This window comes from Poecilia mexicana, unplaced genomic scaffold (genome assembly GCF_051168715.1).
Source record: "Poecilia mexicana isolate PSO_F unplaced genomic scaffold, ASM5116871v1 scaffold_11, whole genome shotgun sequence".
In the NCBI taxonomy this organism is placed as follows: Eukaryota; Metazoa; Chordata; class Actinopteri; order Cyprinodontiformes; family Poeciliidae; genus Poecilia; species Poecilia mexicana.
The window spans coordinates 17,239,663-17,263,141 of NW_028263380.1; the positions used below are offsets into that span (position 1 = coordinate 17,239,663).

Genomic DNA, 23,479 nt, shown 5'->3' on the forward strand with positions numbered 1-23,479 from the left:
TTTTGTACAACAGGATCCGTCCCATCTCGCCTGTCAACCCCCAGCTGGTGCCGAGTTCAACTCCAACTCAATTATTGATGGCCCTCGTTGCACTGAGCCGTCCTCTGCAGGTGCAACGTTGCCAAGAGACGAGACGGGCAAAATAATTCACCAGGTATCATGCATAATCAAGAGCATGCAATTTCAGTTACTAAGGACAGAAATGAGTCGTTTTTGCATGTAAATTTATGCAAGTAGATGTTAATTAGAGGAAGGGCAAGAGTTCTCATGGCTGTGGCACAATCGATCTCAAAGCCGCCCGGCAGAGGAGCAGTCAGCATGCGTCTTAAATTTCTCATTTTTTGGCCAGCTGAAGGAGAACCCTTGGAGACAAAGTGAGTGAAACAAAAATGGTTTCATGTGCTGTAAACCAGGACCGGCTGCCAACCAGCTGCTGGCTTCACTGCTGCTCTAATGACAGTCATCCTAATACAACTGAGACCACCGTTGTCAAGCAAAGACGCCACAAAGTTAGTTTACATCAGCGCCGTTTGTAATTGTGCAATTTGATGTTTTGAAATTAAATCCGCTTAATGGAAACTCAAGAGTTTCCTTAATCAAAAGCTTTGGTGCTCGGATTTTTGACCCTATTGAAAATGACTAATTTCCCAAAACTCCAATGGAAACTTTTTTTTTTTTTTGCATTGCATGTGATCAGCAACCACCATCAAAGAAGAAGAAGAAGAAGAAGACGACAACAGGAAGTAGTTGGAGGATCATCGCATGCCGTGTTTTTAAATGACTTATCACATGAACAAACTTGGGTAACACTTTAAGTAAAGTGTGCATAAGACTGACATGACACTGTCATAAACATGACGTAACACCTGCTGTGAACATGAATGTTTATAATGTTCTCATGAATTGTTATTCGGTAAATAATGACACTTTTAATGCAAAGTTGCTTTAAAAGTTGCATTGAAATTCCATTAAATCAATTAAACATAACCGAAACAAAAACAACACTGAGCTGTATAATGTCCTAATCTTCTTTGCTCAAAAGGATATTCTGTTGCAATGGATTTCCTACAAGTCTCCTTCTATTTTTGGGTGGACAAAGCTTATTTTTGAATATATTCCTCTTGACTTTCTAACATGCCTCGTCCACTCCAAGACTGACATCATGCATGTCCACCGTCCTGTCTTGAGTGTTTATAAACTCTTAGACTTGGACTATAAAATCATGAAAATAAGTTTGGCCCTTACCTTTCTTTTTGCTTTTTCTCTCCTTTGGACTGCACCGATGAGCTTTTGTGTTGTGTTGTAGTTATTAAACAAAAATTAATAAATATATCTATAAAAAAAAGTACATTACAAGTGCCAACTTTGCACTAAAGTGTCAGCATTTACCACTTTTAATGCAACTTTCAAAGCAACTTTGCATCAAAAGTGTCATTATTTACTGAATGACAACAGTCAGACACTCAAAGACGCGTTCATGTTCATAACATGTCATACGTCATGTTTATGACAGTGTCACACTAATTCAAATAAAGTGCTACCCAATCGTTTTCAGGAGTGATTTTAATTGTGTTTCTTATTTAATGGAAATGCTGCAATTGCAAAAAAGCAGAGAAGTTCAATCTTTTTCAGCTTATAATCCACTTGAGATAAAAACAAGTCATCTATAGAAAGAGATATGAACTTCAAATTTCATCAAAAATATTTTGTGATTTTGTTGTGATAATGATAAAAGTGATGCTAAAGAACCATTTCTTCTTTTTGCTACTAATAAACTAACCTAGAAAAAAAATCACTGGAATCTAAATATGACAATAATTAATTTCAAGCTCCTTTTAAAAACTGTGGTCTACAAAATAAACCCAACCTTTTGTTCTATGTAAAAAAATAATCCCAAAGTATTTCAGTTTGGACAAACTTGAAAAGCCTCAATTTGGTTCACGTTTTTAACATCATGATGACGAAGACAGTCACATTTCTTTTTTTTCCCCCAAAATACAAATGACGTGGTTTGTATGTAGCTATTTTTGTTCTCATCAAAAACAAAGCAGCAATTGCATACGTACATAAAAAGACGTAACGTTTGCAGGATGTTTTCTGGAACAACAAACCTGGACTTTACCTGCAATCTGTCTGGAGTCTCGAAGACGAGGCTGGATTTTCTTTTAAACAAATCTTCGCTCTCACTGGGGCTGCTGAGGAAACACAACGAGGATCGTCCAGAAAACTGAGGAGCAGAAATGATTTTGCTTTGCGTTTGTATTTTCACCAACCCGGCTTTGAAGACGTTGTAAACAGACTGCTTGACTTGGGCCTCCTCTCTTCTAGAAACCTCTGTGTTTTGACTCAGACTCCTTGAAAGCGTCTCCTTCAAAAACAGAGAGAGAACAAAAAAAATAAAATAAAAAAAATAATTATATATATAATGATTATTTGTCTACAAAAGAGGATTAGGGCCACAGAGAAAAAAAGAGAACTGACTTTTTTCCTGAGTTACGAGTTTCAATCTCAGAAGATTAAAGTCAGAATTCTGAGAAAAATTTCAGAATTTTTACTTTAATCTGAGAATTAGGATTTTTTTCCCCCTTGGAATTATGACTTTAATCTCAGAATTATGACTTTATCCCCTCATAATTATGACTTTAATCTCATAATTATGGATTTCCCCCCTTAGAATTATGACTTTAATTTCATAATTATTAGCTTAATCTCATAATTTTGACTTCCATCTCAAAATGATTACTTTTCTCCCTCAGAGTTTTGACTTTAATATCAGAATTATGATTTTTTTTTTCCTGCAGAATTATAAGTTTTGATCTCGGGAGACATGCCAAAAAATCTGAGATTAAAGCCATAATTCTGAGATTAAAGCCATAATTCTGAGATTAAAGCCATAAATCCCTTTTTATTTTCTATTTTTAGTGACCCTAGTCCTCTCCCGTAGTTTCCTCTTCCTGGTACTCACGGGTTTTTTTGCAATAGTTGGAGGACTATCTTTAGCAGCAAACTTCTCTGGTGGCTTGAAGCTCGCCTTGGGGGCGTTGGGCGCCGTCGCCTTGACAGCGGTTGCTGGAGCGGATGACGTCACTGGACTGGAAGCGGCAGATATGGGCGCAGCGTGAGGGTTCAGAGCGGGAGATGAAGGAGAGGCAGGGATGGCCTGTGGCTCTGCATCTTTCCGGGCGTCGAGGCTTCTGGACCTCTTGCGCTCGTCGAACTGGAGCCGCTGCCTGGCTCCGGTGCGGCCCCTCGCCCGCAGGGTGCCGCCCGGCGTGCTGCTGTTGAACTTGTTGATGAGTTTGTTGATGGGCGCCAGGGAGTTGGTGTCGATGGCCGCGGCGGGCTCGCTCTCTGTCGGCGGTGGAGGCTCTGGGATTGGCTTTGGGGGTGAATCCGAGCCGGGTTTTCTCCCCACAGAACCGGTAAATCCAGCAGCAGTTCGGTTGAACCCTTTGGGTCCCGCAGATTTTAGCTTAACAGGCTTCAGTCCTGCTTCGTTATACTCCTCGTTATCAGTCCCGTTAAGTTTCTTCTCCGTTTCCCTGGGCGTGGCTTTGAGTTGGGGTTCAGACTTTGGCCTCTCCATGCGGCGCTCCCTGCCCGCTCTTCCCTCCTCCTCCCCCTGAGTCCCAGCCTGTCCGTCCCCTGGAGGTCTCCTCAGGGGACTCCCAAATATCTCCCCAACCTCATCCTCTGCCGGAGACACCGGGGAGCGGGAAGGGTTCACAACAGGGCTGAAGGAGTTGGGGAAATCTGCCGGTTCTTTGCTACGTTTTGGGATGCTGTTGTACGGAGATGTTGGCCCGGAAGTGGGATTGGGATTAGACAGCTGGACTCCATAAGAGTCACCTTTCTCCCCATCTTTCAGAACGACATACGGCTGCCCAGAGATCCCCTGGACCCTCACAGCCACTCCGTATTTGTTGGAGGGAGGCGTGGCGTTGCCGTTTGCTCTGGATTTTTCGGGCGGGACTCCGCCCGTGTCGTGGAGGTCTTTGATGAAGCGGATCTGAACGCCGTAATCCAGCTGCCCCTTCCGGTCAGTGGAAGGAGTTCCCATTGTCGCTTCCTATTTCTGAGCAACACATGGAGGAAGACAAACAAAATAAATGCAAATTAGGTTATCCAATGGGATAAACACGGAAGCTGCCATGCAACTGTTACATAAGACTCATTTCACAGGAAGTTCTCAAATATAATGACTTTAATAACATCTGACATGGAAACAGAGGCAGGTAGAGCAACCTGAGCTAAAGTAGAACTAGTTGATTAAACTTATTTTTACTCAAGTAAATGTAATAGGTAGGCATCCAAAAAATTACTCAAGTAAAAAAAAAAAAAAAAAAAAAGTACTGGTATTTGGTAAAAACTGACTGATTAAAAGGTTCCCTCATCAGAAAGACCAAAATATAAATTTGCATGAAAAATTTTGTATTTTAAAGATCAAAATGAAAATGATTCATAACATAATTACAAAATCAGGCAAAAGGATAAATTATTTATCTTAATATAAAACTTCTGAAACTTTAACATAACCTGTACAGTAGGCGTGCGTCTTTGTCTGGTGAATTTTTGGTTAAAACATGTTTGTCCTTCATTTATGAAGTTACTCACAAAGGGCAGAGAATACATTTTTCTAAAGTAAAATTATAAAGTGTAGGAAATATACTCGTTAAAGTACTTTTCCCCCAAAAAAGTTACTCGTAAATGTAACTGGTTATTAAGCAATTCTGCATTTAAACATCACAAATCCAGTTTAATCTATGTATGGCACTTTAATAAAGATTAAATTATATATTTATTGGTCTTTAATGTTACCCATCATGGAAACAATAATTTAGTTTTTCCTCAGTTGAACAAAAATATTCTGCTACTTGAATTGATTAAACACACTTTAAGTGCAAAAATACTTATTCTTTTAAAAACGTAAAAAAGCCCATATTGAATGTAGCTTTCCTACATACAATGTGAATAATGCAAAAAATTTATGTATATATTATATATATATAGATATATTCTTTTAACAAACTAAAAAAAACACTAAATATATAGTAACATCAATGACAAGAGAAAAATAAGATTTACATTATTTAAAAAAAACACTTGATTAATGAATTAGTTTATGCTGAAAGTTTATAACTATTATAAATATAGTACCACTGACTTAAAAACCTTTAAAAAACGTTTTTGTTGATCAAAAATCACAGAATTTCCTCACTTTTTCCACTAAAAACGGGACTCAATGCATTTTTTTTTCAAAATAAAAACATTTTCTAAGAAAATTTTTTGCTTTATTTTATTATATTTTTATTTTTATAATATCAAAGCCCATTACTCCAGAAAATAAACAATAAATGAGTAGTAAGCCAAAGATTTTTCCACCTTTTCAGAGAATGTGCAGCCTTTTCCTCATATTTTCAGCTTCCTGTTTCTCGTTCCTTTGCAGAGTCACTTTGACTCGGCTAAAATATCCTCCTAATGGTAAATCCTGATAAACTTGTCATCTTGTCTCGCTGCTCCTCAGGTTAAATTCCTCCTCAACTAGAATGTTTTCTATTCATAACATGCCAAATATGCTACTAAGAAGCTCTTTGTGCAGGGTGACTTTACCTGAAGGGTGTGGACGGACGGACGGAAAGCCAAGACAGGAAAAATGAAAACTAAAATATGACGCGTTTTATTTTAGGTCACAATAGCAACATTTTTGGTTTTTTTAGACATTTCGAATTCAAACAGCAGAAAATTAGGCAGCTCAACAAATCAGCGAGTTGCATCAGCAATAATAAACCCTCAACTCTAAATGTTGGCTGTTTCCCACGTAACTTATCAACTTTTAATACAGCGAGACAGGAATCTGCTCCCAGTCAGTTTATGAGGTCGTGAAGAGTGCTTCAGCTTGTGAGAGGAAATGTGTAACGTCTCAGGAGAGGCTTTTATGAAATCTGAGAGAGAAAAAAAACAAAACATCTAGTGTTAAATCAGTCTGGGATTGAATATTAAAAGTGTATAGAAGACACTCTGGATTACATGTGGTTTCAAAGGCAGAAAAAAAAGATTTTTGCTTTATGGGACATGCTTTACGGATGATTAAATGGCAATTAAAAAGCGAAAACCTAGAAATTCATGAGGAGTTTCTCTTAGGTAAACGATTTTTCTATGTTTTTTTGGACATTAAAGATAGAGACAAACATACCTACCATCTCTATTTTCTAGAGAACTTGATATTTTTCCACTTGTAATTTCATAGTCAAAGAAAGAAAGGGGTTAGATGGGTTTCTTTTTTTTAAAAAATAAAACCATTTTCTGTGAAAGATAATATCAGTTGAATATTTTTTGGAGTGAAATATTACAGCTTTTTTTTTTTACTGCTTAAATGTTAAATATGTTTCTGGAGAGCAGGAAGAAACTGGAGCCTCTGCAGAAAACGAATGAATTCCCCAAACTCCAGCATCTTGTTGTTTGTGAACATCTCAAGCCATTTTTTTTTGCATCAAACTTGCATCAGATTTTAAAACAGATACATCCAGTTTTTCTTTTTGTGCACCAATCCTGATCAAACTACTCCCAGCCAAGCATCTGAAATGACCCCAAAACGCATCTCAAAGCAAACAACTTTTCGCTCTGTCAGCGGTTATATTTGCAGTGTACTCTGCACATGTCCACCTAATATTGTGAGAGATGAAAATGAGTCGACGAGTCCTCCAGTGATTGTTCTGGCTCTGTGGAGCATTAAACGCTATGGGGTTATGCCAGGAATGGGCCTCCCCTTCCCAAACTTCAGAGCGGACCCAATCAGCCATAGACTGTTTACTCTGAACCGGACTCACTCTGGCACAGACACTGCATGGTTAGACATGCAAGGTGTTTTTATTGATATAGTTAAAGCTCGGAAAGGTATTCACACCTCTTCGACATTTTTTGCTGAAATTGAAACTGCAAACCTACAAAGACACGGCCGTCCAGAGCATTAAACATAGAAGCAGCCGGGAAAATTTTTGACTGACTAAAATCTTTTTTTTTTTGCTCATATGCGACATATATCCTGCTTTTTCTTTGCAGTCTGAATGGCCCACTTCCGATCATTTCACCCCCTAAAAATTATGACCTGCGCTACTTCCGTGTGTGGAACTGAATCGGATTGTTTTCAAAGTGTCTGCAGTCTGAATACTCATGTCGCATCTTATCCAGCTGTTATGTCACTGATGTGAGACACGCGTCATAATTCTGCACCCAGAGAAGCCAGACCCGGTAAATCTGGACGTAAACAATGACCTAATTATTAAACACATCACAATCCCACCACTTCTGGCTCTAACTACACATCTAAACAGACTTCTCCAAAACAGAAGCTGCAGGTCAATCCACCATAAAAGGCCGTTGCTAATAATTTTCTCCTTGTACAGTCAGCTCTAACAGCTAAATTAACTTTAAAATCAATCCATAAACAGCTCCTCCCAAAGTGGCTGCAAACAGATCTGCAATTGGATAACTGTACATCTTTGAGAAGCAGAAGTGGAGCCTCCTGCACAACCAGCCAGAATGCCGTAAGTGATTTCCGAATGACAAGTTAACAAAATATTTGTCTTTTCCAGCACCCATTGCACAGCGCATACAGCGGTAAAACCAGCTGAGCTTGTGTTGCTAGGTTTCACTGGGGTTGCTAGGTAACCGTGCAGTGTGACTCAACAATCTGGAGGTTTTAGAAACGGGTCATTTTCCAGATACCAAAAACATTGACTTATTGCCAAAAGACGACCGTGTGTTTTTTCTAACTGCTTGGACTGTCTTTAGAAACAGTAGAGATGAAAATGAAAATTAAATGCATGCAAAATATACATTTTGAATAATAGATCTTTTTTAACAAACAAATTACTGTTAGTGAAACCATATTTTCTCATAAAAGGGCACGTTTCTCTGGCATGCGTAGATCCACTGTTCTCTAAGTGTCCTTCATTTTCTACAAACTCTTTCAGGAATTAAACTGTAACTCTGGTTATAGAATAACACACAGAACCTCCCATTGGCAATCAGGTTAGGTCTAGCTGATCAAAGTCAGACTTTGTCTTTGCCAAAAACATTCTTAGGATTCCAGACGTTCTCCCCTTCAGCACTGCGCGTGGTTTGCATTTGTATAATAGGGACAGATTAGGAGTGGAAGTGGAAAAGTGGGCCAGCAGCAACAACTGTAAGGAGAACTGTGAACGCCAAGAGAGAAAACCACAAAGAAGGGAAATCATTTAAATGTCTGCGACAGCTTCAGCGGCTGATCTCAGTGGAACTCCAGAGAAGTTAATATGTTCCCTAAGTAAATACACATTTCAACACAGGCTCGGCTGTTGTTCAGCCACCGGGAGCCGTGCACCTCTGGGTGACAGCGGCGTTGCTTTTCACGGCGTTTCTCCGACTCGTCACAAGGACGAGCCGAGTCAACAGGGACAGGAATGTCACCAAACTGGCCAATCGGCTGTCACTCGTCCTCACCGTCCAACCGGATCGTCTCATTTTCATGCTCACTCCTCATTAGTCTTTACACTTTCACTACCAACCTTTAGCTCGGATGTGCAGTTTGTTTATTTACTTACATTTTTAGTGACATTGTCTTTTACTTTTGTGTTGCTTCACCTAAAGGAGAGTGCCTCAAATTTTATTGGACTGTGAATAAAAACAACAAAAAAAGTCATTTCTATTTTAAACAGAATTCTTGTTCTATATGACTTTATATGCTTAGTGACATAATATGTGAAGAAAATAATATTTTAACAAACACAGGAAGAAATTCAAACATTTTGATATGTAGAAACATATCAGTTTTGTTTTTTATTTGTGAAAATATTATGATTAATAGCAGAAAAAAACAATATTTATAATAAAAATATTGGTTTGTTTATATATAAAATTGTTTAGTTCAGCTTAGTGTTTAGTTCAGCTTATAACTTTTATTAACTAAATTCAAAAAGTAAGCAATTTGTGGCATTTTTGATGACTCTAGCTTGCAAGAAATTTTCATAAAATTAAAGTATTACATGAAAGCACTTTAAAAAAATGATTTGTAATACAGATATGTTGCTTCAGGGCCATGTTGGTCCGTAATACCACAGAAAAGACTGCTGATTCAATAGTTAATGTTGAATCAGCAGTCTGAGAAGGCTAGAAGGCTTAAAGCTAAGAAGCCCTCTGTTTACAGAGTTTGTTTGTTTTAATCCAAGCATTTGAAGCAAGAACTTAATGGAAGGAAAAGGTCGAGTACAAACAACAGAGATAACTGAAGCTTCGAGAGGATTGTGAAGCGAAGCCTTTTCAACACGTTGAGGTAAACGGGTATGGATTTCAGCTAAAGTCAGTCGCACTGAAAACATGAACTCCTACTGTCATGTTCTTTATGTTTAAAGTTTCAAAGTCAGCTTTATTTGAGGAGTCTTGCCATCACCTTGTTTTGTAAAGTATAAATTCAGCAAAGTCACCTACAGTGACATTTTAGTGAATTGCATGCTTCCTTTATGGAAATGCCGACTTCCTTTCCCAGCAGGAAATGACATCTGCTCACGCTGCCAAAGGTAGTAAACTCACCTGACACAGACCTCAAAGAATTTATGAGGTATTGTCAAGAGGAAGATGAGACACCAGACTCAGCAATGCAGCTCAAGGCCACCATCAATGTAGCCTCACTGGCTGCTAATCGCCTCCATGCTACCCCGCATGGATCCAGTAATTCACGCAAAAGGAGCCATGACCGAGTATCGACTGCACAAACTGTATGCTACTGTTTTTAAAAATCCCTGATGCATGTCCACTTTGTTATCACATCTTTTCCTTCTGCTCAACATTCCTGTATTATGCTTAGATATGCTACAGCTTCTTTAGCCGTAACCTGTAGCGGTTCACCATCCTTGTGGAAGGTGTCAGGAACTATCGACTAGACTATGAAGTAGGAAGCCTTTGTTATGCTTGTGTAGTTTATAACAAGCTCGCAACATTTCTGTATTAAATAGAGAAACTTAATTTTAGAGCTTCATTATCTATAAGTTATAAGAAATATAACGTTTGAAATATGTCCTTCTGTATGTAATCAATCTCTATAAAATATGAGCTTAATTTATATAAATGAATTAGAGAAACTTTTCTTATTTACTGTAAGTGTAAAACATTAACATAAGAAACAAAAAAGTAATTTAATTATATATTACAGTGTGGCAACATTGATTTATACTTTTTAGTTTTAAAAAAGAAGCCCTGACAGGGTGTACAGATTAGCTGGTTGCTGTCCTGTTCATTAGCATTTAAACTTGAATAAATAATTTACACTTAATACTAAAAATATGTCAGTTTTCGTACGATTAACAATGATGTATCGCTCATAAAAAAAATAAATAAACACTTGTCAAACTGACTTGTTTGAACCCCTGTTGGTTCTGTGCAGCCGCTTGTTTCACTTATGCTTCCGTCTGGCTTACAGGAAGATGACACTAAAAGTCCTGCATGTGTTTACCAAAGGAAAGAGCTTTAAGTGTAGCTTCAGGGACACACTTAAAAAGCTATTTCTGGAGCCATAAAAATATCACTTACTACAAAACAAAACCCTTACGCATCAGTTATTACATAATAGTCTCTCTGTTATAATTTAAACACGGATGCTGCAGACTTTAACAGCACCTGTGTGCTTCTGCGTTAATTGCGTCACACCCACCCATCCGGTCAGTCAGTATCGGTGCGCGTCGAAACCTCCCGGCTGTTTACACCTGAGCAGCAACAACGGGAACACATATAATCAGGCGAAATAAACAGCAGCCTTACCAACGAGACGCCGCCGCCGCATCCCATTCGAGGCGTTCACCTGCTGTAACAGCCCCGCATATCCTCTTTACGCGGCGCAGACAGATCCGATTAAACCAAGAGTGGACAGAGAAGCGCAACAAACCCAACAAACCCCCATGAAGGCGGACAACAAAAGCTGGTGCCCCCCCCGCCTCCTCCGATCATTTCCATGAGCAGAAAAGCCACAGGTGGATCCCGCTTTTGATCCAAATGCTGGGAAATGCCCGCTCAGCTCAACAGACCGCATTACTCATACTTTATTTCCAACTCAAAGTAAATAAGAAGCTGCTGAGTAAGTGTTACTGCACCTGCAGTGATGGTCCCGTTTCCGAGCTCTTCCTCTGCCAATTCCTCGGCATGTATAAATCAGCAGCAAGTCCACGAAGCGCTGAGATGGGGAGATGTTATTCCACGGGCCGAGGACATTGGGGAAAATTACCCCCACTACCAGTGGAACCTGTTGCCAGCACGTCCGACGGACCGTCCTCCCGCCTCGGCGGCGATTTGATTGGTGGGAAGCTGCTGAAGGGGGCGGGGCTTCCCTGCGCACTGACTTTCATCTCTCCTGCTGCACTTTAAAACACAATGCAGCCACTGTGTGACCCACTTCAGCTGTGTAATCAATGAGGAACGCTTTGCATGGCGGTATTATCTATAACAGCAGAACCAATGGGGGAAAAGAACCACAATTTGCTGCTACTTGAGATTACACTGCACTCTAACTTTAGTGATTAGGAAAATTATTCACTCCCCGTGAGCTGTTTCACGTTTAACCAGGTCACAACCACAAACCTTAAGACGTTTCATTAGGATTTTATGAAGTAAACTAGTGGAAGTGATACATGTTCAAAATGCTCTGAATAGTGTGGTGTGCTTTTAGCTCTGAACTCCTACATAAAATCCATCTGCCTTTAGGAAGTCACCTAACATTATGATAACGTTAGTGAACATCATCATAAAACCAAGAAATACAGAAGACAAGTCTGTAAGAAAGTTGTGGAAAAACTCAAGTCAAAATTTCTAATAGTTCTCCAAATGAATTAGTGATATCTTGAACATTTTTAAATTGATTTGGATTTTGTGTTTCAGATGTTTTGAAATTTCAATGAAAAAAATGAAAACTGAAACTTTTTTAATATACCATTTTCAGATTGGATTGACATTTGACACTTTTAGCTTGTCAAAGCTAAAAGTGAAATTTGTGCGCTGGCAGAGAATAAATAAGACATTCTTTGCCGACTTCTGCAATCTTCAATTTGACGAAGACATCTTAAGGGTAGTAAAAATGTAGTAATGTCTAGTCAAAGAGCCAGTTTTAGATTTTTGAAATGTAATTACAGATAGTCAAATGAAACCGATTTTACGCCAAAATGGCCTGCCATACTGCTTTTAAAGGAATAGGAATACGATGAGCTAATTGATACGCTCAGTCCAAGTAAAACAATGTTTTTGTTTTTTAATTCATGCTTTCATTTTCACATTTTCCAAAGGGTGTTAGTGTCTCACATAATGTGATCAAAACCTAAATGCAGTCATGATGCATTTTCACTTCCATGCACCTGTAAAGTTTTTTACTTTTCTGTTGACACAAGCCATCCAATTTTACTGCAATTTCAAAATATCTCAATATGATGTTTCTTTTTCAGAGGCAGGACTTGATGTATATAAAACAAACTGAGTTACTGCTCTTACTGTTCCATATTGGAGCATTTACCTTAAATGCTGGAAAACGTCACAAATGAAAAATAAACAGAAATTTCAGCCAACTGTTATATTTGTTTTAAGACTGCTCTTAAATTAAAGGATTAAAAATTCAATCTGATTAATCAATATAATCTAAAAGCAATTTGGCAACTGCTAAAACCAAAGCACAAATTGGCCAACTTTAATTTAATTAGCTGATTGGAGGAAAGCGAGTCATTTTTTTTATTACTAAATCAACCAAAACTTAAGTTTCCACTTTGTTATATGCTTTGGCCCTTAAAGGAGAGTAATTTAGTAATTTCTTTATTTCCAGCTTTCGTCCACAAAACTGCAGCAGATTTATTTCTGCTTTCATGTTTGATGTTTGTGACTAAACAAAAGCTTACAAAAAATAAATGTGCAAATGTTCTGCATAACCTTCAACATCAATGTCTAGGATAAAACAAAATTTTATGCGACTGTGTATGTAGAAAACAGCCAAATAATTCAAATAAAAGTGATAAACCAGACTCGGACAACATAACAAAAAACTGTTTTTACTTCAGAGTTTAGTACCTCTCCTTTCCCCACCGCCTGTAGTACTCGCAGGTTCCACCAGGAGGCACCAGAGCAGAGCAAGAGCACAGCACAAATAGTACAAAACAAAAAAGGAACGACTGAGAGCATGAAAATAAAGGCAACTTGGACATGTAATAAAGAAAAATGACAAGAAAGAATTAGATATAAACACCTTATACCGCAAGAAAAATGTAAAAATGGGTATTTCTGTTTCCTTTTTTTTCTCTTTAGTTGTTTGGTCTACTTCAAGGTTTCCTGCAGTGAAGAATCCTGAAAATAAACAAGTTACTGCATTGGATCGCATGCATCTCCCTCCAATAGTTTCTGTTAAGGACTATGCACATCGTGATATGAGACATGATGTCACTACTTGCTATGCCAACACCATCCAAAAGCACTGGATTCACAATGTCATGAGTACTGCAGATAGAAAAAGAAAAACAAAAAAAACGGCCGTATAAAAAATAAAACACCATGTATACAACCAAGACACGAGAACTCAACTCATCTTTTTTTTTTTTGTTCACTGGTTTTGACTCTGCGACTTGTTCACAAGTGATGGGAACTCTAGACAAATATTTCTGTCAGTATATTTACAAGTTTGTATCTTTTTTGTGTTTGTTTTTTGTTTATTTTTTTGATGGCGAAACGTGGATGAGATCCCGACCTCGTACTCCTTTGGATTAACCGGCCCTGGGTACAGAACGATGCGGTAAGTAGGGTTAAAGCGTGTGAGATTCAGCTTCCACGATACACTTAATACTGACATGTTTATACTGCCATACACTGATGCATCGTTTTCAGTTTTTTCCCCCTTGCTTGCAGTAAAAGGCCAACAATGTGAAAGGGCAGTGCTGAACTGAACGTTTCAGTAGAAAACTAAGCTGTGAATTCATGGGACCTTTTTACGGGGTTCCTACACGTTTGTCTGGTAAAAAGTTTCCAAAATTCCCAGTCCTTTAAGTTCATTTTCAGATATAAACACACACAAAAAAATCACTTAATTTATGGCCATTTTTTCTTTTTTTAACCAGGTATCAGATAAAGAAGTTTCAAAAACAACAGGAAGAAAGAAGGAAGAATAAAAGGAAGGAAAGAATGGAAGAAAGTAGAGCTGGGCGAACTTAGATTTTAAGAATAAAATCTTAGATTTTTATCATGCCAGACTAAATTTTTTTTTATTTTAATTCATTCCCTCCATTTTCTTTTCAGAAAAGGACAAAAAACAAAAATATTTTCAAAAAGTGGCTTTTATTTCATCGCTTCTGTAAACTGAACAACAGAGTATTAGGGCCAGGCTATGAGAATTTGTTTAATTATGAGAATATAGACAAAATATTAAGAGAAAAAAACTCAATTCTAGCAGAAAAAAAATTAATATTACACGGAAAAAGTTGTTTTAATGAGAAAACAGTTTAGTTATCAGGATCTGATGTGAGTTCATGTGCTTCCTTCTTTAAATATACAGACGGTTTCAAAGTCCAGCTACTGATAATTTGATGCTGATGTGTTAAAATTTGAAGTTTTTCTATTAAGTATTATCTCTAAACCTTAAACCAAAGTATAACTTTACAAGATGCTCAACATTCCTCATTTTAATTCAACTTTGTGTTGGAATTCTAAAGAAATAATACTTTAATCGCCTAATATTACAGCTTTAGTCTGGTAAATTTATTTTTATCAAAAAATAAACAATCTTACAAAATAATCAAAGTAAATAATAATTTTGATTTAAAAATTTTAAAATAACCTTAGCCTTGCCTTAATATTTTGTTGTAATATTCTTTTGAATAATTTTTTTTAAAGAATTATTTTGTTTGAAATTCAAATTTTATTTGAATCTGTCAAACAAAGAAGCAACTTTGGGTTTGCCGACATCACTCTGAACTATGGAAACACAAAGAGTGCAAAAAATAAAATAAATCATGATTTTCCAAAAATTTAATCTTCAAAAATAAAAATTTGATTAATCAATAAAACCGATTTATCACCCAGTCCTACAAGAAAAGCAAAAGGAAGCACAGAATAGTGGAAAAAATGAAGTTTATGTAGGAGTCAAGTCACACAGAAAAGGACGTAATGAAAGGAAGAAGTAAAGAAGAAAGGGAATAAAGGAAGGACATTGAAGAAAAGAAGAGAAAAAAGGAAGGACAGATGGAAGATAGGAGAAGGTAGAAACAAGAAAGTACTGGAAGGATAAAATGATGAATAGAAGGAAAGAAATAGAAAAAAATTTCCTACTCATTTTCTTTTTTCCACACTTAACCAAATAGTTGAACCGCATTCCAGACTTTTCCAGACCGGAGGCTCCTTGATTGCTTCTGGTAGCCGTTCCAGGGCGTCTTCTAATTAAAATCAGTAATCTGCTGAACTCATACCAGTACAAAGCGAGTATTTAAACATCATGTCCCACCGCCTGATTTAATTTTCTGAGTGCGTGAGCTGGAAATACCGCCGTGCACGCAAACGGTTCAGTCAGTCAGTCAGTCAGTGCGGGAGTTTCTGTGCCAGTCAGTCAAGCGGTTTGAGGTAGTGTGTTGGTGTCAGTGCTTTGCTGATTGGCAGCCGGATTTCTCAATGTGGGTAACATTCATCATGATTTCATACTCTAATTGCCGGGGAGGGGAAGGAAAATTTATTTGCCTAGAGTCACTCAAAGTGCTACGTTTAAGCATCAGAGTCGATGAGTGTGTCGCTTTTGTGTAGTGAACGAGTAAAGGGCTGGCCGAGACGCAGCTGACATGGCACACGGGTCATTCAGTTAGATCAGAGTCCGTTTGTCCGATCGATGCTGCTCAGCTCTCGTTAGCCGCCACCAGCTGGCCTAGACCCTGGCGAACGTACACGGCCTGAATGTCCTTGGTCTTGATGCAGAAGTCACAAGCCCAAACGGCGGCGCTTTCCGTGGTCAGCAGCCCGTACGCCGGTTCTGTAAGGCCCGTACAGTCACGGTGGAACCAGCGCTGGCACGTGGCCTCGCAAAGGATGGCGTCCTGGTCGTCGTGCACTTCCGCCAAGCACATGCCGCAAGGGAAGACCATACCGGGTCCGCCGAGTTTTCCGGGACCTGAGCTGGGCCCGGTTGTCGGGGCTGTGGGTCCAGGAGGCAGGGGGGACTGGGTGTTGGGGGTCGAGGTGGAGTTTGAGGGGGGGTTGGGGTTGCTGCCAGGTGTGTTGCCTCCATTGTTGTTAGCTATGTTGTTCTGATTTGAGTTGGGGGCCGCGTTGGACAGCGGCCCGCCGGAACCGGGAGTGTTGTTCTGCTGGTTGTAAGAGGAAGAGCCTGCAGAGTTCGGCGGAGTTGATTGTTGCTGCTGCTGATTGGAGTTGTTGGAGTTCGGGGTGTTGGTGTTGTTGGGGGGCTGCAGCTGACCGGACTGCGGGTGCTGGGGTTGACCCGATCCGTTCAGCGGACCGGTAGGAGAAGAGTTGGGGTTGGGTTGCGGTGGAGCTGACGGAGGTTGGCCAGGTGTGTTTGCACTTTGCGGTGGGACATCGGGGTGGCCGGGAAAGCCTCCACCTGGTTGTGAAGGCCCAGAGTTAGAAGGCGGGCCGGGTGTAGTGCTGTTATTCGGGGGGCCGTTGGGATTCATGTTAAGCTGCTGCTGCTGCTGCTGTTGCTGCTGCTGCGGTGGAGGACCAGGCGGACCCCCTCCTCCACCAAAGTTCTTCCCATCCTCGCTGCCGGGCCCTGGCGGACTGGGGCCGGGGTAGGGGCCTTCCTGTGAGGGAGGAAACTGTCCTTGAGGAGGCATACCTGGCAACCCTCCGCCTACCATGTTGCCACCAGGGCCACCACCCATTCCACCCATCATGTTCATCCCAGGACCCATGCCTCCGCCCATGGGAGGCAAGGGCCCTCGTGGACCTCCACCTCCGGGCAACGGTGGGCTGTTGAACGGGTGTCCGCCCTGTCCGTGCTGCTGCTGGGGGGGCATGCCGAAACGAGGATGGGGCGGCCCACCTCCTCCAGGACCCCCCATTCCTCCTGGAGACAACATGGAGTTAAATCCTGGCCCCGGATGCATGGGGGGACTGAAGTTTGGTTGCATATTGAACTGAGAGGGGCCACCAGGAGGAAATCCACCTGCCCCTCCTCCTCCACCACCACCGCCGCCGCCTCCACCTCCTCCGCCTCCGAAGCCGGGCATTCCTCCAAAGCCTAACTGGTGGTGCGGTCCAGCGTTGCTCGGAGGGCCGAAGGGCGGTCTGCGTCCAGGCTGACCACTTCCCGGTCCGCTTGGGCCTCCCATGAAGTTTATGCCTGGACCCATCCTGCCTCCACCTCCATACCCACCTCCTCCACCGGCACCTGGACTGGGGAGAAACGGAGCCCCACCTGGTCCGCCTGCCCCACTAGGTCTGGACGGAGGTCCAAAGTCATCATCAAATGGGTTGGAGGCGACCAGATGGTCCACCATGGGCGTGGGAGGCGGCGCAAACTCAGTGAGGTGGGAGAACCCCGCCGCCTGAAACAGAAGAAGTTTACTTTTTAAAATTTTAATGGAAATATCATCAGCATTCTGCAGATTTCAACACTCAAATTTAAGACTTTTTAAAACCATTATGGATGGAGTTTAAGACCTCTATATCCACAGAAATGTATGAACCTTTTCCAGCAAACTGGTGATAAACTTGCACTTACCCATGATGGATGCAAAAAAGCTAGCTAGCTAGCAAGGGCATGTTAGCAGTGAGTTAGCGTTAGCCTCAACCGTCTCGAGTCACAGAACGCAATGAAGATGTCTGACGCAAACTTTTGCCTGACAGTGAAGTCCCGTGAGAAATCCCCACACACCCCCCCAAAAACATAGAATATACAAGATTAAACAGTCCTGTCAAAACAAAATTTAAGAATTAAAGGCCAACTAACTTCTGAGAAATTAATTTAAGGCTTTTTACAATTTTTTAGGGATTGTTTATAAGGGAGGCAAAGCAAATGTGTGCAAAATAACTTCTTGAGAAACACACACCCAAAACCTCTTATTCAATTCACTTTCCCATTAAAGTAAAAAAGAATAGACAATACAATTGACTGAAAACAACAAATAGCAAATGATAGTAGAAACCTAAGTAGCCGTAAAAATAAACAACTGGATGTTAGGAAGTACATATCAACTCTTCTTCTTTTTGTGCCTTTCAGATACACAGATTTTAGCTGCCAAGTAAAAACTAAAAGTAGGGAGTACCAACTCAGGCTTCTTTTTGGGTTTCTGTATTTATATCCAATATACTTCAGATTGGATGTTAACAGCCCATTAATAAAAATAAATGTCAGGGAGTGTCAGTCCACCCTATTCACCCTTTTCCCACCAAGCAGGTTAAGTAAAAATAGTATAAACTGTGAAGAAATATGGAGATTTGAAATATAATGCAATAAGTCACTGTTCTCTGAATGTCCAGATAGTGCTGGTAGCGTTGCAGGAGTTTTGGAGTCCTCTTTTTAGCTCTAAGTTTCTTAAAATTGAATAGTGCCTATAAAAAAGTATTCACCGTCTTTCTTGTTACTCTTATTAATCAACAAAACATTTTTTTTGTTTGTTTTTATTTAAAAAAAAAAAAACACTAGTGAAAACTGATTTCCACAAAATAACAAATGAAAATTATGCAACATAAAATAAGTGGATAAATATTCACCTCCCTTTAAAATGACTGACCTAACTCAACAGAGGTCCAGCCAATTTGTGCCAATAGTCTCAAAACGACTCACCTGCGTGCACTAACAGTGTCTGAAATAGGACAGTGCGATGTGGAATATAAATATGAAATGCCAAATTTCTTGAAACTGAATATGAAAATATAGATTTGAATTTGAATGTTTTTCTTGCTTTTTTTCTATAAAAGAAACAAACAAAAAACATTTTCAAAAGGTGGCTTATATCTCAGTCATCCCTCCTGTGAGTTGTACAACAGAGAATAAGAGAAATTTTGTTTAGTTACAAGAAAATAGTCATAATATTATCAAAATAAAGATGCAATTTTACAAAAAAAAAAAACAAACAAAAAAAAAACATCTTGAAATTATGAAAAAGGAGTCGTTTGGCTGAGAAAAAAGCTTGAGTAATAATATATTTGTTATTTTCCAGGTTGGAGTTTTCATAAACGTACTACTTTATTCTCCTAATATTCTCACTATGTTCTCGTAATTAAAAAAGAAAAAAGTCTTATATTTTCATCATAGAGCTAACCTGAATTCAAAATCCAAATAAATAGAAGTCGCAAAACACGCTTGTCAAACAAGATGGCCGGCCTCTGGCAGTGATGACATCACCTTGAGCTATGAGTGCACTGGAGAAAAAAAAAATCCAGATTTTCCAAAAATGTAACCTTCAAAAACCAAAACTTTGATTAACCAATAAAACTGATTATTGTTTAAAGACACCTGTGTCTGGAATCAGATTTGCTTTTGCAGACAGACGCATCTACTAAACCCCGACTCAAAAATATGTGCAATAGCTATGCACATATTTGTACTTGTCATTTTGTATAAATCCAAGTTTTTCGTATTTTCTTTTAAATTAAAAAAGCCAATTTTGTGCATCCTGATTGACTTGAGACACAGTCGGCGGATACTTTTTAAGAGCTACCGTACATTGTCGAGGAAAACCTCAATGCACCCTCCTCACCTGAGTGGAAGATTTCCTGGCCTTCTTCTTCTCCGGGCTCTTCATCTGTGAAGCTGAAGTAGGAAGAAACAGGAGGAGGAGAAACTTGAGCAACTTAAAAAAAACAACAAAAAAAACATTCTCTTCATGCCTCACATTATTGATCCACTACCAATCAAGTGCAGCATCACATTTGGATTGGCCAATACCCCTTAGTGACAGAGTGGAGCAGCTTTAGACCTAGGGCCTCTTTTTCATGTCCAACAGTTGAGATGGATTCAATGATGGGACATAGACTGGCATGAGGACAAGATGCTGAACATCCAGGCGTTATCATCACCAACGTTATGAAGCCTTGAATCGCAAATGACCCAGGCAGACCAAATGACCCAGGCAAGAGGGAGAGAGGCCGCAAACAGAGGCAGAAGAGGTAAGGTCAATGAGGGAGACAGGAAAAGACTTCAGACATGAGAACGAGGAAACAGTACTGAAGATACATTTATAGCAAGATAGACGTAATAACCTGTTCACAGACTCACTCTGTGAGAAACAGCCACCACCGAAGACAGTCGTGAAGTTTACATATGGGGGAGGCGAAAAGTGATTTGCTAACAGCACCAGTGCAGCTCATTGCAGCGCAGTAATGGATGATTCCGATCTGATCGGGAGATGGGTGAAGGCAATTCCTACCTTTTCGTTTTCCTTGTCCCGCCAGTAGTCTCCCCGATTCGGAAGCCATTAGCTAATATGACTGTCGGTGAAGTGGCAAATCACCGTTCATATGCAAGGGAAAAAAAAAGTTACAAAAATGACGACGTCTTGAAGGCTACATGCCAACAGGTTGAGTCTGCCACAGAGGCCCGGAGGTCCAAAACACGACAATACGTTTTGGTTTTTCTTCTTCATCATCAATGGTGCAACATACTCTTTAACTGAAGAGTTTTGTCCGGTGTTGTTGTGTTTTGGACCTCAGGTTCAACCTCCCTGTCAGTCCTGTAACTACAGCATTGGCTAACACTTAAAAGTGAACTGGATTAGCTGGTACAATAACGCCGGCCCAGGTCTGCAAATATTTTAGCCACGGTGTCTGTCACGCCAGGATTTGGTCACCAAATCAACGTCAGACAAAAGTGACAACACTAGTGTTATGCAGCGGAAATTTACGGAGCTCATAAAGTGCCACAAGTTGAAATTAAATGGAAAATTAACCGATTTGGGTTAGTCAACAGTGTGCACAGATTTGCTGTCATATTTGTGTCAGTGTGCAGCAGGAATTGTACTGAGCTGTGTTTCCAGTAAAGAGGTAGTTCAACACGGTGATAATAACATAGAACCGGATCTCAAACAAGGGCTTAACAATTTCAAATTGTTTTTAATGCAGAAGGAAACAATGTACTGTGATAATTTCCTGTCCTGCTCTAATAAACATAAACTCCAATTTAGGTTGTTTATAACCCTCAAAAACATGTCATATTTTTGGATTAATTTATGGTTAAAAAAAATCTTCTTGGTCAGTAATTTTAAACATCAGACCATGTTACACTTTTGTTTAAATATTTGGGTTACTACCATGAAACCTTAGTTTTTCTAGTCAAATTTAGCATCGCAACAATTAGTAAATCTCACTAGTTGTTACTAAAGGAAAAACGTCACAGAGAAGGTTAGAATCAGAGCGAGGAAAACTTCCATCGATGATGACTAGCATACAATTTAGCGACAGAACTGCAGGATTTTTTTCATGTTTCGCTAGTTTTCAGATTTGGGTCTGATGTCATTCCCAGATCCAAGCTCTGGAATCTTAGTTCAAGTATTTTGAGTCGTTTATATATCGATAACCGCTGGGATAATCATTTGCTTTATAAAATAAAACAAAAACATGGAACATATATCAAAAATAACAAAATAATTCCAAAAGCTGGTCGATGAGCAACGGGTCTTCCATTGAAAGTGTCCAAATTGGTGCATTATATGCTTACCACATTTTTGTGTGATCTAAATCATACAAGTATCATTAGAAAGATTGAATTATAGATGTTGATTATCCCATTTTGCATATCTGTGCACACGTTTCCTAAACTTATCAAACGGGTGTTCCCAACTTCTATTTTTATTACTACATCTGGCACTTGCAGGGCTCCGTACCAATTTCGTGTAGATGCAACCCAGCTTCTTTCTGTTGGTTGATGCTGGTTTTCGTACTACCAGCTGTTAGTCAGTAGATATACGGTACAGAGCTCCCCGTCCTCCTCTAATCACTTGCAGATGTTTGGTTAGCAACTTGCAGGACGCTACGTTTGCTAACCAGTTAGCCACGTTACCCAATGTGGCTAACCAGCAGCGTTGAGATTTTCACTCAAAACTCGTAAAAATCATAAACCAAACTCTGCCATATGTGTCTCTACAGTCATGTATGAGCAGGTGCAAATAATTTTAACACATATCACATAATGTATAGCACAAAGAAATCGATTAGGTTGTGTGAACTTGCTGTTTGCTATGCTAACATTAGCGAGTTAGCTGCAGATTGCTAGCCATCTGGCAGACTATCGTGGAAGCAAACTGTACCCTTTCTCCGATGCTTGCTCTGCTCTGCTGTCCTTTAAAATGAAACTCGCTGGTGTGTCATTGCCAGCAAACCAGTCCTCACACGGTGTGTGCTTGTTGATCCACCATTCAACTGTAATTCATTCAAAAACGCAAATTTCTGTCATAATTATCACGGCCTTTCTGCCGCTACCGGACAAAGAGGGAGAAGCAGGGGCAGCCAGCAGCACGGACGGTTACATTTCATCACACAAATAGGGGTGTTGTTAGGTGTTTACTACTTATTTTACCTCCACCTTTGGTAAATAAAATGCCCAGTTTGCTTGAATTCGATAGTACAAGCCCAAATAGAAAGGAATATCTATACCGCCTTGCAGAAAAAAGCAACATGTTCTTATTTTAATTTATAAAATAAAAAATATCACACCCAGACTTTTGGCTAGTCTAAAATATGCAGAGCTGGTCTAAGCAGCCTATTTCCCAACCTGCATTTCAATAATAAGGATTAAAACTAATATGCCACACATAAGTTTATTTATTTTAAGTGAATTTCTGTCTTGAACAGTAGTTGCATGAGTTGTGGTGAAACAACATTATTGTAAGTGCATGCTGCTAAATTTTAAACCTTGAGATATATTATATTATATTATATTATATTATATTATATTATATTATATTATATTATATTATATTATATTATATTATATTATAGAGAGGATCTTGTTTTCCTGAAAGTTTCCATACAGAATAAAAAAAATCCTATTAAGTCATTATATTTCATCTGCTTTTATTGAATTTGTTTGAGATATTTGCTATTGTATTTGTGAATTGATAATTTTCTCATTGATTTTTGGTCACTGGCAATATATTTGTGCATTGTAATTTTGTATATATTTTTCTTTTATTTTGTTTGTTTGTATTTTGTTATTTACATTTTATTCCATGCGTTTGTTTCCCCACAGTAAATTATCAGGATTTTACATTGTAGCACAAAACAAAAGCAAAACAAAACAAAAAACAAACAACATATATTCTGATAAATATATTTTGTAAAATCATAGGAATATTTATCATATGTAAGAAAATCTGTAAATATATGTAGAAAATTAAAAAACCCTATTAAAATGGGTAGTATTTTTTTCAAAGATGTTTTATTATTTTACATATTCATTCATTCATTCTAAAAATTCTTTTGAATTTTTTTTAATTTATCTGTAGATTCATGTATTTTTAATTTATTTTATTTATTTATTTAT

At 39.1% G+C, this 23,479-nt stretch overlaps 2 protein-coding genes across 8 annotated transcripts in view; both read right to left on the minus strand.

Moving 5' to 3' along the window:
- The window catches only part of cgnb (cingulin b), a 28,895-nt gene extending 17,562 nt beyond the window's left edge, over positions 1–11,333 (minus strand). Inside the window, exons 1-4 of one of the 6 annotated variants that reach the window (XM_088010327.1) lie at positions 11,121–11,332; positions 2,966–4,075; positions 2,274–2,368; positions 2,123–2,192 (exon numbers count right to left, since the gene is read on the minus strand). In XM_088010327.1, the coding sequence (XP_087866453.1) occupies positions 2,123–2,192; positions 2,274–2,368; positions 2,966–4,060 (1,260 nt within the window). In that variant the 5' untranslated portion in view covers positions 4,061–4,075; positions 11,121–11,332. Of the gene's footprint in view, positions 1–2,122; positions 2,369–2,965; positions 4,076–11,120 lie in introns of all 6 variants that reach the window. The other 5 variants (XM_088010326.1, XM_088010329.1, XM_088010328.1 and 2 more) reach the window with 5 other exon arrangements.
- A 1,703-nt stretch (positions 11,334–13,036) lies between these two features.
- pygo2 (pygopus homolog 2 (Drosophila)) lies at positions 13,037–22,444 on the minus strand. 2 transcript variants are annotated; one of them, XM_014987759.2, is made up of 4 exons: positions 22,245–22,444; positions 20,370–20,430; positions 19,701–19,753; positions 13,037–17,543 (listed from the first exon to the last, which is right to left on the minus strand). In XM_014987759.2, exons 2-4 carry the CDS (start codon positions 20,416–20,418, stop codon positions 15,870–15,872), a joined length of 1,776 nt encoding a protein of 591 aa, XP_014843245.2. In that variant the 5' UTR covers positions 20,419–20,430; positions 22,245–22,444; the 3' UTR covers positions 13,037–15,869. The 2 variants fall into 2 exon arrangements, with proteins under 2 accessions (XP_014843245.2, XP_014843247.2); XM_014987761.2 differs by lacking the exon at positions 20,370–20,430.
- Between the last annotated feature and the right edge of the window lie 1,035 nt (positions 22,445–23,479).

Excerpts from the sequence above, each read along its gene's own strand:
- pygo2 (XM_014987759.2), bottom strand. The coding sequence starts at position 20,418 with ATGGCTTCCGAATCGGGGAGACTACTGGCGGGACAAGGAAAACGAAAA. Across the intron at positions 19,754-20,369 it reads GGGACAAGGAAAACGAAAAG|CTTCACAGATGAAGAGCCCG; the intron begins GTAGGAATTGCC and ends TTCCTACTTCAG. Across the intron at positions 17,544-19,700 it reads CCAGGAAATCTTCCACTCAG|GCGGCGGGGTTCTCCCACCT; the intron begins GTGAGGAGGGTG and ends CTTCTGTTTCAG.